This window comes from Oncorhynchus tshawytscha, linkage group LG06 (genome assembly GCF_018296145.1).
Source record: "Oncorhynchus tshawytscha isolate Ot180627B linkage group LG06, Otsh_v2.0, whole genome shotgun sequence".
In the NCBI taxonomy this organism is placed as follows: Eukaryota; Metazoa; Chordata; class Actinopteri; order Salmoniformes; family Salmonidae; genus Oncorhynchus; species Oncorhynchus tshawytscha.
The window spans coordinates 28,841,066-28,859,441 of record NC_056434.1 but is presented as its reverse complement, the minus strand read 5'-3'; the positions used below and the strand labels follow the sequence as shown (position 1 = coordinate 28,859,441).

Sequence of the window (18,376 nt, the reverse complement as noted above, 5' to 3'; positions counted from 1 at the left end):
ATGACCAAACAGCCAGACCCAAGGCCTTCACATAAAGCCCTCGTGCCAGAAGAACACTGAAGGAAACCAAGTGGGGTTTGAATTAAAGGATATAGCACAGCTTGTACTTTACTTTCAAATTCAGAATGGAGATAAAGACTGGCCGTGTCAATTCTAGGGAGCATGTGACTGAGAAACCGTAACAATGATCTAAGTAGGCCTATACCTGAACATACTGTACTGGTCTATCATCTACCGCAGATGAACAGAAGAAAGTGTTAAAATAGTGCTGCAGTGAAATAGGATACACCAATTGCACAGCCCAAGGCTTGGAACTAGTTCATTAGCATGGGGCAATGACTTACCAGGAAGGCTATTATACTCCGCTGTGTGCTCTCCCACTGAAAACAGCTTTTAATGTACTGTAACGTATGCAGCACTGCCAGGGTGATTTTCCGAACTCTGTAGATATTCTGGGCAAGGACCTAATGGGAAATAATTCAAACAAAATGGCAGCTAGCATGATTTGATAAAAGCTTTATGTGTATGATTCAAAATCAGGTTTATTCAAGGCCTTATTTGCTGCTGTGTGGCTTTTCTGGTTTGTTGTCTTGAGCCAAATAGTTAGACTATGACCAATCAAAGCTAATATGCTGCTTGCCTATGGAAGCTTTGTTTCTGTGATTTAAGGAGCATGTTCCAGTACTCCTTCATCCAACAAACGGTATCTACCATGCTCTATGTGTATAAATCATACATTTTAGACTATATGCCTAACATTCATTGCGAAGGCAAACCTTTTTGGAGAATTTTCTGTTGTCCTCCATGAATTTCTCCTCTTTTGGTTTGAAGGTTTTGATGCCGGCTCTAACCTGAGAAAGATGTTACAAATTGTCAAAGACAAAGTGATTGTGTCAATTGTCAAAGAGCATGAGCTTGGCTAGAATCATCCAGTGAGTTCTTACTGGGTTATAGTGGACCTCCATCACCAGTGAGATGGTCCCTTTGGCTGGACCCCTCAAGTTCTCATTCTTCAACCCTCGGGTGACCGGCTGTCCATTCTGAACCTGTAGAAAATGCATGTCAATCAATTGCACCACATTAGTATTTACTGAAGATGCTCCTACCTCTCTGACCCATGACATGTTTTACAACTTGTCAATGTCAATGAATAAACTATTATGAATCAAAGGATCCACAACTTACAGAGAGTAGTGGAATGGCCACTCTGCCCAAAAAGTCTGGGGCTTTGTCTCCGTCTTCATCAAAGACCTTCAGCTCTAACACATCATGGATGTCCTTTACTGGGCTGTCAACAGATAACTAGTTAGTCCAGATCTGAAGGAATACATTCATTTGCATTAATGTTTACAAAGTACACTTTAAGACCAAGGAAAAACACATGTACAATGTAAAGACTTTGTTCCACTCGGGGCTGAGTGTTTTGTAGATGGTGTGAGTCTGTAGCCTGCTGTTCCCCAGCTCCAGTACACAGAATGGATCACTTTTCCCTGCAAAGAAAGAACAAAGCTGTGTTACATTGTGTGTGCAAGTGTAGATGGACTCAGCCATAGAAAGTAACCAGTTCAAAGGGGAATGGTTAAAAGTGGAGTGATATATCACCATTGAGATCAGTTGATGTGAGATCTGTTGCATTGAAAACCTTGACTTGAAGGAAGCCAACCTCCCTCACAAATTTGTGAGAGTTCTTCAAACTCTGCAAAGGTAAAATGACACCATCAGTCTTAGTTAAATGTATAAACACAGTTAGTATTCTGCAAGTTAGTATAGATCACTTTTGAAATGTATTTACTTGTCTGTTTGTACTTACTAATTCAAGCATGTAAAATGTCAAAAGTGACATGAATAAGTAGTAATATTTCCCTAAAGATACTAACATATTTCTCCAGTATTTGGTCCCTCTCGTCTGGCTGTTCTAGGGGAGGTTTGTTAATGTCTGATATGGAGACATCACTGCAGGGGTTGAAGGTGGCCAGTAATATCAGCCTGCCTTTGCCTGGGTCCAGGGCTTGTGTGTAGAGCTGCTGTGTGTTTACTGGCAGCTTGGACAGGTCCACCTCAAACCTGCACACAAGACGGTATCAGCCTTCAATATCACGGCTAAAACATGTCCATTTAAAATAACAGCCAAGATAACAAACAATCAGACAATCAAGGCCATACTAACATTCCCCAGGATTCCTCACTCTTCCTGCCTCTCTTAACAAACACCTCCACATTCAGTGGCTCCAGACAGTTCTCATACTTGTTGAAGTCAAACTTCTCCCTCCACCGAGGGTTGGCCTGAATGCGCAGGTTCTGAGGGAGAGAGCGATAGAGCATAGTGCTGATACAGTACTGTAGTGTGGGTGGGCACTGGAACACACACGGCCTGATGCATAGCAGTGTCAGGTTTAATGCAGTGTCACAGTGAGCAGAGATTACATGACAGGTGGATTTAGTTTTCATTCAGTGCGACCAGGACAGGCCGGGGAGAGGAGAGGAATGGAGAGAAGGGTTTTTTGTGTGAGCGCTCCTCAGCCTCTTCTCTAGGATTGTAACTACTGACAGCATCCAGTTAGGATTAGCTTTGTTCAACAAACAAAAAAGCCAAAACCAAACCAGAGAGGTTTACAGAGAAATGACATGAGAACACAAGACTGGCACGCTGCAGAATCATCAGGAGGGAGGCCAATAAGTAGAGGTAGATGAGCAGGGCCTGCTGGGTATGCAAATCAAGTGAAGCATAGTGAAGCCCTCCACCTGAAGGGGAGCATGGTGCAGAGAGATGCCCAGTCTAATGAGCTGCTCTGCCATGCTCCAGTGAGCCAAGGTGGAGGTAAAACACTGACACACACCTGCTGAGAGAAAGGGAGAGACAAAGAAAGGGAGGGTCAGAGAAAGGGAGGGTCAGAGAAAGGGAGGGAGAGAGAAAGGGAGGGAGAGAGAAAGGAAGGGAGAGAGAAAGGGAGGGACAGAGAAAGGGAGGGACAGAGAAAGGGAGGGACAGAGAAAGGGAGGGACAGAGAAAGGGAGGGTCAAAGAAAGTGAGGGAGGGAGAGAGAAAGAAAGTGAGGGAGGGAGGGAGAGAAGGAGAGAAAGGGGAGTGGGAAAAATTAGTAGCAGAAAGGAGGGTGGAGAGCATGTGCAAATGGGAAGGGAAGAGACAAAAGGAAGGGAGGAGGCAAAAGGACTAATAGATCGAGAAATAATCTCACCTTGCTCTTGTACTTCTGCTCTCCCAGTCTGTTACGCACATAGATGTCTCCCTGGCTGTATTCAGGCATGTCCTGTCCCTCTAACAGGGTAATACCAAACACGCCACTCCACAGCTGGCTCATATTGGTGGCCTCAGCTGAACCCTGGGTCTGGTCCTTATCCTGGGGCTGGTCCCCCTTCTGGTTCTGGCCTCCCTGGGAGACACAAATATGGACACACAGCTGCATTAGGACACCCTCCATGACAAAACCCTCTGAGTGGCTACCCCACTATTCACCGGTGCCTCAAGTCTGGCACCTCATCTGCATGGACTGCATGGGCTACAGCCTCTTTCTGTTTGAGCACATTAGCCTTTCTCCAGTGAATGTAGCAGAGCCACGTCAGTGGGGAGAGGAGAGGTTCCTGGAGAGAGGGGGGTGTCAGTGAGCAGAGCCGCCAGATGTCCCTGGCTGTGACAGTCCCACTCATCACAGACCTAGAGACAGAGTGTGGGGAGGCAGGACACTTGGCATACTGCACAGGAGACAGCCGGCCGCAGTGAGTAATGATGCAAACCAACCACACAGCCCTCTCATCAGCAAATTATGCATGGATGTACATAAAGCCTGGCAATGACATATACAGCATTGTACACATTGGTCTATTCTTCACTAAATCTCAATTATCCAATCAAATCTCTAAAATCAGCAAGAAGGGTATGAGAGGAACAAGATGTCCAGGATATCAGAACACAGAGACATCAAGGACAGCCTTTCCCAAATCTAACCGTCCTTCCGGGCCACAGGGGAAGACGGGGAGGATCTATTTAACATCAAAAGGAGATTGTCTACTGGCCTATCGGGAGATTAAACTGTGGCAGATGTTGCGACTGAATAGGCGTGAGAATAAACCCACAATCACCATAATGAGAGAAGCGTCAGTCTAAAAAACAAAACAATTTAACTGCCTCCAATTTCAGCCTAAATCACAATGCTTAAAAAGAGATAGATCTGAGGCTCTACAGAGTGGGAGAAACAGGCCTTGATACGCATCTATGTGTTCAAAGTTCCCTTGAGCCTGTGCAGTGATAGGCCATCTCTTTCTAAACAAACAGCAGAGAGAGAGGGGATGTGTGGGGCTGACCGTAATTAAAGAACAGGACTGTAATCTGCTCCGACCTCTTTGATACTCTGTCTCCCTCTGCTGCCCTGGCCAGCACGGCTTCAAAAGGCCCAGCCCAGCCCCAGCTATGGCCCCCCTGCCACCCCGTCCCTCCCCTCCTCTCCGGGGTCACTGCCCACACCGTCACCCAGGGGCCAGGCCGCTGGGGATCAAAGCCTGTACGTCTCAGGGACCTGTATTAACATGGAATACCACGGCACAGTGCTGCTCGGCCCTATAAATATCCCTCATCTCCTCTCTAAAGAGGAGGAACACAGCGGAGTGGAGGAGCGACATGAAGCAGGGCCCGCCAAGTGTTTATCTTGGACACATTTCTATCTCAGCGGCCAACAAAACAATTCCACTTAACTGTAAGTGGCCCCTAAAGAGAGTCTATTCCTGGTCCTTAAAGGGGTCTGCGATTGCTTCCATATGCTAGGACAGCATGGGGACGAGCAGGATGGGCTCAGACCTACATCCATTTGGCTGGTAACTCGGCTCTGTCCATCCACAGCTGTGATATTACATCCTAACATCTGGGTTATTGCCCACTATGCCTGGGAATTATCAGCATCACGAATCTTCGGCATCTCATACTGGCAACGTGCCTCAAACAGCAGAGCCCCCGCTCTCCCACACAGCCCCCTTCAGACAGAAACACTACCACACAACGCACAGGGACAGAGTTTTACTGTGGCATTTTCTATTCACTGTCTCTGTGGTAGTTGTACTGAACAGGAGTGGGGAGTAGCACTGGGAGATGAAGAATGATTAAGAGCTTAGTGCTCAGTCCCAGACACCAGGATAGGTGTCAAATGGAACAGGATTTTATATTTATAAAAAATATTAATTCAATCGTGTCACAAAATTAACATAGTCATACTGCTATAGACAAATCTTGGCACTGCCGTCTGCCTCTGCAGAAGTCTACATTTGTACCATCATTTGAGCAGAAGAACATCGGGAGAGTCGGATCACACATTTCTGTCTCTTTGTCTGTTCATTTGTCCATCTGCAGAGCATACAATGTGTATATGAAATGTGTTTTATTTCTTATCTATTTAACATCAACTGGAGATCGTCTACTGGCCTATCAGGAGATTAAACTGTGGCAGATGTAGCGAGTGAATAGGTGTGAGAATAAACCCACAATCACCGTAATGAGAGAAGCTTCAGTCTAAAAAAACAAAACCCTTTAACTGCCTCCAATTTCAGCCTACATCGCAATGCTTCAAAAGAGATAGAGCTGTATATTAAACCCCAAAGAGGCTCTACTCCTAAGTGAGCTTATTTAACATGTAAATATGAAGTTAAAATGTTTAGATCATTCTAATGTGTGGTTTAGTCTGACATTGTAAACACAATACAATTCCAAAAACAAAACTTGTCGTTGGCAATGTGACAAGGCAGTTAACCCCATTAACTAAGAAATGCATTATTTCACACAATTAAGATTGAAAACGCATGCACAAAAACAAAAATCCTCGGACTTGACTTCATTCTTTGTCATGATCATCGTTTATAATGCAGTGATATACTGCCCCCTGCTGCTGGAAATTAGGCACAATATCAGCCATATTTGGATTTCTCATCTGACGAGTAATGAGGAGTATACTGTTAGTATAACTTGTATTGTGAATATCTATTCTAGCAATAGACACATTGCCAGATATTGGCATAGAACACTTTTTAGAATTACATTTACACAACAAAAATACGCAAGTAGAAAATTCAATGTCCTACCCTAAATCTTCTTCTATTTTTCTGGTGCCGTTTCTGTAATGGAGATAAACATTTATGGACAAACGTGAAAATATTGAGATTGAAAATCTGAGATGCAACATTATTTAGACTCCAGTCAAATGAGGCTTACTGGTCTTTTGATCGTAGCATCTCTGAAAGTTAGGCATGTGTCAATGACGATGACGCCCATGTCATCCTCCAGACTGCTGGGGTCCTCCAGACTTAGCACCATCTCACTGGTCCTGGACAAAGAGAGAGATACAGACACATACAATCATTTACCAGATTGAGTCTACACAAGACGTTCTGCAGTTTACTAGATGATATACAGGCTGAGTGATTAGTAGTGTGTGTATTACTCACTTGTCTAATTCAAGGTTTTTGATCACAATTGTGCTGGAACCCATGAATTCATCAGTGGTACGGTCCTTATCATAGACCTACAGCAATTAGAAACACCATACTCAGAATAAAATCTGTTTTTTGTATGTCAATCAGGCTTTGGCACAATAAACTCTTATTGTATGCCAGTTGTGTATCCTATACAGGCCATAGCTATGGCACTTTTAAGACAATATAAGTACATTGTCATTCATGTGCAGGTGTTACTTAGACAACGAAAGTCAAAACAACAGATTCATGGGATACTCACCCTCACGTCGACAACCTGCTCCCAATCCTGCAGGGGGAAAGAGAAGGACTCACTCCATTTTGGATTCAGGTTCTTATGCACAACTTTGCTTTTGTAAAATGTCTTTCCTTCCAGTTTGAACTTGACATAAGGATCACTTGTACCTAGAGAAAATGAAGGAAAATGGAATGTTCAGATAATAGCAGATAAAAACCATTATAAGATGACAACATTATCAGCAAAATCAATCATGACACAAAATCATACTTGCTAAGGGGTGAGTATCATAATTTACAAAAATGGTATAAAAAAAGATATCACACACATATACATATATATATATATATATATGACAATATATATCCACACCCTTCCCCCAGCTAGATAAATCAAAGAGCGGTTGTGTGAGAAACTGAGATATGCAGGGAGGAGGTGCACCCCACATTTATTTCAGAAAACAGAGGGATGTAGCTGTTTAATTGTGAAAGAGTAGAAACTCTCGCCAGCATGAGAGAACCAGTAAATAAAGTCCAGCAACCAGGAGCAACCGGTGTTAATCTCCCAAGCCTGTTAAGAGAGTCTGCCTGGTGGTGGAGTGGGGGGACGGGGTGTCTTTGTTTCAGTCATTGCATGCAGATTGGCTGAAAAATGAAAGCCAGTCCCATACCTTCATTTGTATGGAGGAATAAAGGGGTGCTTGAGAGAGCCTGCAGGGAGGCTTGAATCACATGACAAAGCCCTGCGGGGATGGGCTGTCAGGCCTGTCAGCTCCCCACTCCAAATGAACATCTCCCAAAGGCAGGCAGGACCCACAGCAGCTCCACCCTGCCAGTCTGTGACAGGGAAACCTCCAGGCAACTTGACAGGAGGAGAATGTGGCAGCCAGTGAGAAGAAAAGCTCTGGCATGACTGAGAACGGTGACGATGGAAATTAACGGTGAAAAGGGAGAACAAAAAAATAGAAGTGGGGGCTGGTGGCAAGGGTCCTTTTAGAATATGTAATGACAGTGGATGGTGTTGGTGGGTCTCTGGCACCATGTTGATTGTTGGGAAAACGGTGAAGAGGCAGCGGGCGTGTGGGGATTGCATCATCATCATGGTGACATCCTGTCAGGAAAAGTAAGGTCTCAACTAGCAGGGAGCTGTGGCTCGAGACAACAAGACCAGGGAAGCCATGGTCACAGTTACACAGGAAACCTCAGCACAAGCGGAGGGCTACATAATTCTATCCTCCTGATTCCTGCTTACAAGCAAACACTAAAGCAGCAAGGACCAGTGACTCGCTTAATACGGAAGTGGTCAGATAATGCAGATGCTAAGCAGATGCTAAGCTGGACTGTTTTGCTAGCTGAGACTGGAATATGTTCCGGGACTCATCCGATGGCATTCAGGAGTATGCCAAATCAGTTACTGGCTTCATCAATAAGTGCATCGATGACGTTATCCCCACAGTAACCGTACGTACATACCCCAACCAGAAGCCATAGATTACAGGCAACATCTGCACTGAGCTAAAGGGTAGAGCTGCCGCTTTCAAGGAATGGGACTCTAACCTGGACACTTAAAAGAAATCCCGCTATGCCCTCAAACGAACCATCAAACAGGCAAAGCCTAAATAAAGGACTAAGATTGAATCCTACTACACCGGCTCCGATGCTCGCGAGGCCCAGCCGCGAGCTGTCCAGTGACAAGCCTACCAGACAAGCTAAATTACTTCTATGCATGCTTCGAGGCAAGCAACACTGAAGCATATGCATGAGAGCCCCAGCTGTTCCAGATCACTGTGTGACCATGCTAGCCATAGTCAATGTGAGCAAGACCTTTAAACAGGTTAACATTCACAAGACTGAAGGGCCAGACGGATTACCAGGACGTGTACTCCAAGCATGCGCTGACCCACTGGCAAGAAAATTACATTTTCAACCTGTCCCTTGCCGAGTCTGTAATACCTAAATGTTTCAAGCAGCCCACCATAGTCTCTGTGCCCAAGAACCTGCCTAAATGACTACCGACCCATAGCACTCACGTCTGTAGCCATGAAGTGCTTTGAGAGGCTGGTCATGGCTCACATCAACACCATCATCCCACTCCAATTTGCATACCGCCCCAACAGATCCACAGAAGAAGGAGAATGATGGAGTGCTGCATCAGATGACCTAGCCTCCACAATCACCCGACCTCAACCCAATTGAGATGGTTTGGAATGAGTTGGACCGCAGAGTGAAGGAAAAGCAGCTAACAAGTGCTCATCATATGTGGGAACTCTTTCAATACTGTTGGAAAAGCATTCCTCATGAAGCTGGTTGAGAGAATGCCAAGAGTGTACAAAACTGTCATCAAGGCAAAGGGTGGCTACTTTGAAGAATCTAAAATACAAAATATATTTAGATTTGTTACTACAGGATTCCATGTGTGCAATTTCATATTTTGATGTCTTCACTATTATTCTACAATGTAGAAAATAGTAAAACATTAAGAAAAATCCTTGACTGAGTACGTGTGTCCAAAATGTTGACTGGTACTGTACATAATACCTCAATTACCTCGACGAAACTGAACCCCTGCACATTGACTCCGTACCGGTACCTCCTGTATATAGCCTCATTATTGTTATTGTTGCCCATTTATTTTTTACTTTAATTTATTTAGTAAATATTTTTCTTTTTCTTATTATTCTTAAAACTGCATTGTTGATTAAGGGCTAGTAAGTAAGCATTTCATGGTAAGGTCTACTACACCTGTTGTATCAGGGCAGCAGGTAGCCTAGTGGTTAGAGTGTTAGACTAGTAACCAAAAGGTTGCAAGATCAAATCCCTGCGTTGACAAGGTAAAAATCTGTCATTCTGCCCCTGAACAAGGCAGTTAACCCGCTGTCACTGAAAATACGTAATTGTTTGTAACAGACTTGTCTAGTTTAAAAAAAAGAATAATTATGCATTTGACAAATACCATTTGAAATGGAGAAAATAAAAAGCCTACATGTGGCAGCGATGGTCGATGAGGCGAAACTTAAGATTGGAGATCTAAGAAGGTTTTATTGAAATGCAGCCAAAAACATCCAACAAACAAAATGTTGCAGTGATGTTAGTTTTCAATAGCAGAGGAGAAATGAATGAAGGCCACGCCTTACTTTCAAACAGCAATTCAGTCTATTGACACTTGAGGTTGCTGCTTCCCCAGACAAAATCCCTTTGCATCCCTACAAGTCCACAATGACAATTGACAGAGGACTGAGGAAATGTAAAAAAAAATATATATAATACATTTGAGTTGTATTGGAGGTGAGATTAGATCATTCATATTCAGAAAATGTTATGTCTAACAATCAATAATTTTTGGGATCCAGACCCCAAACAATCAGTTAGTATTCCACAGTCGTTGAGTATAATTCAGGGATGGGCAACTTTGATGGGGCCGGCCCTAGCCTTTTGGGGGCCCTAAAGGCCACTACACACTTCACGCAAACAGAGCGACAGAGTGTCATATATGTTCCGTTCCAAGATTTGAGCCAAACAAAAGTATTTAGAACTACGTGTGAAAACTACGCTCTGTCGGGTAGGGCCCTTAAGTGTGTATGTGTGTAGGGCCCTTAAGCAAGATTTGGTTGGGGGGCTCCCCCACCTTAAAGGCAAAACATTTTACTGGCCCCTGTCTTGGCGGCAGAGAGACAAGTTTATGTTTTAAAGTTAATTACCTGCAATTTTACAAATGTTTGCCATGGGGCAGAGAGAATTGAGCAATTGTATAACACATTTCATGCAATTCCACAAATTTTGCCATGGGACAGATGTTTATTTATCCAGTTAATGTCTTGCAATTCAATCCATTTTGCCATGGGGTGCAGAGAAATGTTTGCAGTTGTAAAGTAAGTTTCCTGCAATTATACACATTTTGCCATGACTTATGCCACGCTAATGTTATATCTGAGTGAGAGTGACTAACAAAATCATTGTGGGCCCCCTGGAGGTCAGGGCCCCTGGGCACGTGCCCTGCATGAACGGTCGGTATTCGGCCATGATTACTACAAGTTTAGATTGCTGACTAGACTAATTTACCAGTCTAAAAATTGTTAGCTGACATGGCTAATTGAGTGACTGTCAGTGACTGATAAAACAAGAGAAACTGCTGATGCACAACCAAGTTTCTAAATTGCACCTTATGTATTCTACAATTCTAACTCTCAAAAGTACATTGAGACCCTGACTGAGTTCCATAAGCAGTTGCCCATCCCTGATCTAATCTGTGTAGAATATGACAGAATGCTATATAATGACATTCCAACAAGTCAACATCTACTGTCCTATACAGACTGAACTCATAAGTATGACAAAGTAAACAAACATTTCACACCATAATGATGTGAGATCAGGGATTTCCTTTCAGGGGTTCAGAACACACAAAAAGGTGAGAACTTCTTAGGATGTATTTTAGGAAATCTGCAGTTTGTCATTTATGGCAGGAAAATAGTTTGCCAGCAGCTGCAAAACATTGCATGCACTCTCCAACTGACTTAACAATTTAGCCTCTAAAATTTGCATTGGTTATTAAAACCACATAATTTGTTTCTCCACACACGTTTGCCTACATAGAAACCGCCACAGTGCTTCGCAATCTATTCAGCCCACCACTAGGAATACTGTGGTGGAGCTTGGCTGGCAAAATAAACTTCTGCATTATATGAAGATAATCCACATTTTCCAGTGACAGAAACCTATCTAAGATACCAGGCCCATGTAACCTCTAGTGTAGCTGCTAATATGGAGTGGAGCAGGATGTGCTTCCATAAGGAAAGGCTCCCAGGTGTGTTTTGGAGACAGAGACCAAATCTGGTCTGACTGCATGCCTTTCTGGTGTCTCCCTGCTCTTCACCGACAACATTTAACAGGGACCTTCACTTGTAAACAGTAGCATTGATCAAAAGCATTGTCATTAGGCCTACACATACTGTAGACCACACCATTTCCCCCTGTTTGACTTCTGTGTGTATGAGACACACCCTGAAAGTCAGGGCGGGATTAATGTTGAGTGAAAGTGGAACACAGTTTCTATTGGAAATTACCATAGTAAAGCAAACAATTTGAGGGACAGTTTCACCAAATATACACTACTGTTCAAAAGTTTGGGGTAACTTAGAAGGGTTTTTTTTAAAGAAAAGCAACATTTTTGTCCATTAAAATAACATCAAATTGATCAGAAATAAAGTGTAGACATTGTTAATGTTGTAAATGAATATTGTAGCTGGAAACAACTGATTTCTAATGGAATATCTACGTAGGAGTAAAGAGGCCCATTAATTGATCATTAGAAAACCCTTTTGCAATTATGTTAGCACAGCTGAAAACTGTTGTTCTAATTAAAGAAGCAATAAAACTAGCCTTTTTGTTGAATATCTGGAGTTGAGTATCTGGGGCATCAGCATTTGTGAGTTCGATTACAGGCTCAAAATGGCCAGAAGCAAAAACTTTCTTCTGAAACTCATCAGTCTATTCTTGTTTGGAGAAATTAAGGCTATTCCATGCGAGAAATTGCCAAGAAACTGAAGATCTCATACAACGCTGTGTACAACTCCCTTTACAGAACAGCGCAAACTGGCACTAACCAGAATAGAAAGAGGAGTGGGAGGCCCCAGTGCACAACTGAGCAAGACTACAAGTACATTAGAGTGTCTTTAGAGTGTTTGAGAAACAGATAGCTCACAAGTCCTCTGTACACCCACGTAGATATTCCATTAAAAACTCTGTAGTTTCCAGCTACAATATTCATTTACAACATTAACAATGTCGACACTGTATTTCTGATCAATTTTATGTTCTTTTAAATGGACAAAAATATGCTTTTCTATCAAAAACAAGGACATTTCTAAGTGACTTTTGAACGGTAGTGTATAATCTCAATTGCTCTGCTTCAGTTTATCTAAAACAGTGAAAACATACTGTTTAGGGCAGCTATTGTGATATGAACATATGTCTTTATGCAGGTGAAAATAACGATGAACAAGAACAGCATGCTGTAATCACTGTCAAAAATACATTCGACACAGGTAGGTGCCCTTTGTACAGTATTTGCTTCCACAATAGTTTTTTAAGATCAGCAAAGTAAATATGATTAACTGCTTTTTCATCATCTGACTCAGCATAATATACTCCTCCTCAAATTGTAAGTATGTACAGTTGAAGTCGAAGTTTACATACACTTATGTTGGAGTCATTAAAACTTGTTTACAGACAGATTATTTCACTTATACACTGTATCACAATTCCAGTCGATCAGAAGTTTACATACACTAAGTTGACTGTGTCTTTAAACAGCTTGGAAAATTCCAGAAAATTATGTCATGGCTTTAGAAGCTAATTGACATCATTTGAGCCAATTGGAGGTGTAGCTGTGGATGTATTTCAAGGCCTACCTTCAAACTCAGTGCCTCTGCTTGACATCATGGGAAAATCAAAAGAAATCAGCCAACATCTCAGAAAGAAATTGTAAACCTCCACAAAGTCTGGTTCATCATTGGGAGCAATTTCCAAATGCCTGAAGGTGCCACGTTCATGTGTACAAATAATAGTACACAAGTATAAATACCATGGAACCACGCAGCCATCATACAGCCGTCATACAGCCATCATACCGCTCGGGAAGGAGACGCGTTCTGTCTCCTAGAGATTAACGTACTTTGGTGCGAAAAGTGCAAATCAATCCCAGAACAACAGCAAAGGACCTTGTGAAGATGCTGGAGGAACAGGTACAAAAGTATCTATATCCACAGTAAAACAAGTCTTATATCGACATAACCTGAAAGGCCACTCAGCAAGGAAGAAGCCACTGTTGCAAAACCGCCATAAAAAAGCCAGACTACAGTTTGCAACTGCACATGGGAACAAAGATCGTACTTTTTGGAGAAATGTCCTCTGGTCTGATGAAACAATGGCCATAAAGACCATCACTATGTTTGGAGGAAAAGGGAGACACTTGCAAGCCGAAGAACACCATCCCAACTGTGAAGCACGGGGGTGGCAGCATCATGTTGTGGGGGTGCTTTGCTGCAGGAGTGACTGGTGTACTTCACAAAATAGATGGCATCATGAGGGAAGAAAAATTGTGTGAATATATTGAAGCAACATCTCAAGACATCCGTCAGGAAGTTAAAGCTTGGTCACAAATGGGTCTTCCAAATGGACAATGACCCCAAGCATACTTCCAAAGCAAGGAGGCCTACAAACCTGACTCAGTTACAGCAACTCTGTCAGGAGGCATTGGCTAAAATTCACCCAACTTATTGTGGGAAGCTTGTGGAAGGCTACCCGAAACGTTCGACCCAAGTTAAACAATTTAAAGGCTACCAAATACTAGTTGAGTGTATGTCAACTTCTGACCTACTGGGAATGTGATGAAAGAAAGAAATCATTCTCTTCTATTATTCTGACATTTCACATTCTTAAAACAAAGTGGTGATCCTAACTGACCTAAAACAGAAAATGTTTACTAGGATTAAATGTCTGGGATTGTGAAAAACTGAGTTTAAATGTATTTGGCTAAGGTGTATGTAAACTTCTGACTTCAACTGTATATATCAATATATCCAACATGTCAGAGATTACATTCATCCATTTGTAGACCTCCAGAAGTTCCAGGTACTTTCCTTCCACTTACCGTGACGGTCTCTGATGACCAGGTTCCTGCCCTCCTTCAGGTTGATAGTGAGGAGGTACTTCTGAATAGGACCAGGCTGGCTCCCTGCTGCCATAGCCTGTCAATGAAAGGAATCACATTAATATGATGCTCTATAGTCTACAGCCTTAGTGTTGTCCATTATCATTAACAGTGTCTGAATGTCCAAGTCCAGTACTCACATTGTTGCCTGCTTGATCCTGCAAGGGCTGGGCATAGAAGTCATTGTGCTCGTTGGGTAACTACGGGAGAAAGAATGTAAGCATATCAAAAAGACATTCTACAAAGTATGGAACAAAGTTACATGTTATAATGTTCGGTTGTCATTCTTGACCAACGTTGAACTTACTATAATTGTGACTGCAACTAGTTAGATCAGCAAGTTTCCGACCATGCATAGCAAACATCAATTAGACAGATCCACAGATAATACCTTGGAAGTGACTTTAGGTCTACACAAAAGCTTCAAAAAAATATTTGCTTCTATTTGACATCATATCGGGCTCCCGAGTGGCACAGCGGTCTAAGGCACTGCATCTCAGTGCTAGAGGTGTTACTACAGTCCCTGGTTCGAATCCAGGCTGGATCACATCTGACCGTGATTGGGAGTTCCATAGTGCGGCACACAATTGGCCCAGCGTCGTCCGGGTTTGGCCTGGGTAGGCCGTCATTGTAAATAAGAATTGGTTCTTGACTGACTTGCCTAGTTAAATAAAGGTTACATTTCTGACAAAGAACCACTGAAGTATTATCTTAAGCACAATCCATGACTTTACGCAATTCTATTGTAACAGATCTAGAGACTGATCATAGAAAACCTTGAGGCAGAGAGCAAACATAACAGCTCAAGAGTGTGAAAAACCAGTCCACATTATTTGAATGTGAAAAGAGAGCTTGCAAATGTTCATGCTAATGAGACCACAGTGAAAATACACTACGTCAAACATACTGTCTTATGGTCACTAAAGTATCCTGTGTTACTGTGACATACTGTAGATACATTTATTTTATATGAAAATGTGTGTGAAAACTGTATTTTAGTCCGTAATTTGACTTTACACTGTGTGCACTAGGCCTATAACTATATCTGTGGAGGTTATGATAAAGTTCAATATTAGAGTGTCATCTGACCTCAATGTCTTCCTGAAGCTCCCTGCAGAAGATGTCTCTGATGTATGTGGATACGGGGGGCTCTGGCATATCCAAGTCCTCAGAGTCAGTGGGCCAGAACTTGTAGGGTTCTTTCTCTAATGGGGTTCCACACGCAGAACCGTCCATACTGTCAGCAGGGGTGCCCATGCTGTCCGCCCTGTTCACTGGCAGAGACCATCTATCTGGAGGGATGTTCAATCTGTCCTGTGGATTTGGAGGAAAAGACCATTTCACTTCTGCTGGTTGTTTCCCTCCCTCACTGGAAGCAGACAGTCTCTCTGTAACTAGCGCTTGTTTGTTTAGGTTTTTGTTTCTTCTGTCAGAGACAGAAGAAGCAAATCTTTCAGCAGATGTACTCACTCGGTCCCTAGCGGCCACTCTGTCTTCAGAGAAGAGCAATCTTTCTGTAGAAACATTAATTCCCTCAACTGATGAAGTCAATCTTGTTGTGCACACATGTATATTTGGAGCATTTGATTTCGGGGTAGGTACGGGTGGGTTCCCTCTGTCCGCTGGTATTTTTACTCTTTCTGCTGAAGTAGAAGAAGCAGAAGAAGTTGATCTCTCTGCAGGTGTGTTCCATTTGTCTGATGGCATGTCGATTCTGCCCATAAAAGTTGCCATGTCCTCCTCTTCTGATTCATCATAGAGAGTTTGTGTCTCCACAGGTGCACTCATTCTAGAAACAGACACATTCATGTTATCTTTGAAAGCCAAATCATACACAGTCTTTCTACCTGAGGGGCCTGCATCAGTTGCAGTCAGCCCGTCCATGAATAGAGGGACTGAGATAAAAGAGGTGTTATCACGTGAACCTGAGGAGCTACCAAATAAGATGGCGTCCGAGGCTGTGGGGAATGCACTTTCTACTGCAGAGGATTCAGCTTCCTGAACAAACCTCAGGTCCGGCACTGACATACTGCGTCTATGATGCAGGGGCTTGGGCTTTTTCTCATCCAGCTTCCCCGGGGTTGTCTTCTTCTTTATGTTGTTAAACTGGGTCTTGGTCTTCTCACGCAGGTTCTCCCAGACACTTTTCTTCTTGGGGCCCATGCTGAGAGATGCAGAGCACAGGCTCCACCTTTCACACAGAGACTGCAAAGACAAGATAAAATGACAGCATTATTGGTTCATCCTTGACAGTATATTGACCCACCCGTTGGTCAATCTAAGTAATATAATAGCAAAAATCCCCATCAAAATCCATCAGTTTAAGCTAGAAATATTTTTTGCATGGACTGTTTCTCAATCCACCGCATCCGCATATGTCGGCCTTCCACATCTGTGGTGGAAGATGGCCGAGCTACAGCGATGTTTGTCAGACCATGAGACATCCGGAAAATCAGTTTTCTCATGAAAACATATGTATTGTCCGAATGGTCTGGGCTACACTGTGAAAAGGGGAGACGCTCACGATGGTGTTCTCCGTTTTGCTTTACGACCCCCACAAGTGTCACGGGAGTCGTCTGAAGGTAACCCATACAAATTAATGGAAGTATGGAGATAGTTTATGCCAACAAAAATAAGGGGTTAAATATGTGTAAATATATATATATATATATTTCCTGGGCTTTATTATATGTCCTAGATATAGGACAGACACTTCAAAACATTATTCCTTGTGATTAATTTTCTAACGGACTTTTTTGACATTTATGCATTTGTTATTGAATGTGTTTCTATGGGCTATAGTTGTAAAGACCAAATGCTAGATTTTGTCAAATAATTTTGAAATATATATTTTTTTAACCTAGAGGTCCTAAAATGCAAATCAAATAGAATCATGGTATGACCATCTTAAGACAATTCCATATGTTAGCTTAGTGTGTATGCACATTTCTGGGTTCTCATCAAAGAAATGTCTTTCATAGCGTATCCTATAGAGATTGTTAAAGGCCCAGTGCAGTCAAAATTCATTTTTTTGTATCCTACTGTACAACTGTTCATGAAACGAACACTGTAAAAGTGTGAAACAATTTGATCATTGTCTTTTCCTGATAGTTGCTGGTTGAAAATACAATCTACACAGGACCTTCTAATCAGCAGGTTTTGCATGAGTGGACTTTCGGCTTGCCGGGTGACATCACCAGGCGGTAAATAAGTTAATAGACCAATAACAAAGTAAGTTCCAAACCTCTCTGCCAATAACAGCTAGTTTTCAGGTTTCCCCTCCCCACTCAGATCACTCCTAGCAAAACTCTAACTTGATAAATTATTTTTTGTTTTTGTTTCTTTTTTACAATTTTAATGAAAAGCTGTACAGGAATGTACTTGATACTCAGAAATAATTTGATATTTATATAAAACCGGCTGCATTGGGCCTTTAACAAATTATCATCATATTACATAATTAAATATGAAAAACATCCACATACCTGTTTAGACAGTACACCGCTGCTTCACGACCTTACAGAAAGGAAATATAAATATGTTCCAAGTATGTTGTTTGAAACTTCCAGAGAGTTAGTGAGTTGACAGTCATCAGACAACAGTATGGTGAAAATGAGGAAGTCACTTGTGAAGGAACTTATAAATACTGGCTCATGCTTCAAGACAGGTTTGACAATTGGTGGAGAGAAACAACAACGCCAAACAGGCCACACCAGTTCCACCCTTTTAATGTTCATGGCCCAACCAGGTGAGTTTCATCACAAGGTAATGCTTCCTGTCCACCAACAGCAGGTTTAAGTGGTGAACAGGCTTCTATGTCTTTACTTACCCCATTCATAGATGCAAACTACCTTTAGCACATATCGATGAAGGTATCTTCTTACCGGGGAATTTTTGTGAAGAGCTCTGACAGTCGGTCTGAGTGTGAACACACATTGCTTGTGGTACCGTTTTGGA

General features: G+C 42.4%; 1 protein-coding gene across 2 annotated transcripts in view; it reads right to left on the bottom strand.

The window, feature by feature from the left end:
* The window catches only part of mctp2a (multiple C2 domains, transmembrane 2a), a 40,446-nt gene extending 22,415 nt beyond the window's left edge, over positions 1 to 18,031 (bottom strand). For both annotated transcript variants that reach the window (XM_024423544.2, XM_024423545.2), the window contains exons 1-19: positions 17,905 to 18,031; positions 16,428 to 16,624; positions 15,890 to 16,208; positions 15,509 to 15,733; positions 14,560 to 14,619; positions 14,360 to 14,456; positions 6,734 to 6,876; positions 6,445 to 6,521; positions 6,212 to 6,323; positions 6,082 to 6,114; positions 3,198 to 3,392; positions 2,168 to 2,298; positions 1,878 to 2,064; positions 1,603 to 1,696; positions 1,388 to 1,490; positions 1,186 to 1,288; positions 945 to 1,046; positions 777 to 851; positions 345 to 464 (exon numbers count right to left, since the gene is read on the bottom strand). In XM_024423544.2, coding sequence (XP_024279312.1) covers positions 345 to 464; positions 777 to 851; positions 945 to 1,046; positions 1,186 to 1,288; positions 1,388 to 1,490; positions 1,603 to 1,696; positions 1,878 to 2,064; positions 2,168 to 2,298; positions 3,198 to 3,392; positions 6,082 to 6,114; positions 6,212 to 6,323; positions 6,445 to 6,521; positions 6,734 to 6,876; positions 14,360 to 14,456; positions 14,560 to 14,619; positions 15,509 to 15,733; positions 15,890 to 16,208; positions 16,428 to 16,582 — 2,331 coding nt within the window. In that variant the 5' untranslated portion in view covers positions 16,583 to 16,624; positions 17,905 to 18,031. The remainder of the gene's footprint in view (positions 1 to 344; positions 465 to 776; positions 852 to 944; positions 1,047 to 1,185; positions 1,289 to 1,387; positions 1,491 to 1,602; positions 1,697 to 1,877; positions 2,065 to 2,167; positions 2,299 to 3,197; positions 3,393 to 6,081; positions 6,115 to 6,211; positions 6,324 to 6,444; positions 6,522 to 6,733; positions 6,877 to 14,359; positions 14,457 to 14,559; positions 14,620 to 15,508; positions 15,734 to 15,889; positions 16,209 to 16,427; positions 16,625 to 17,904) is intronic.
* Positions 18,032 to 18,376: the final 345 nt, after the last annotated feature.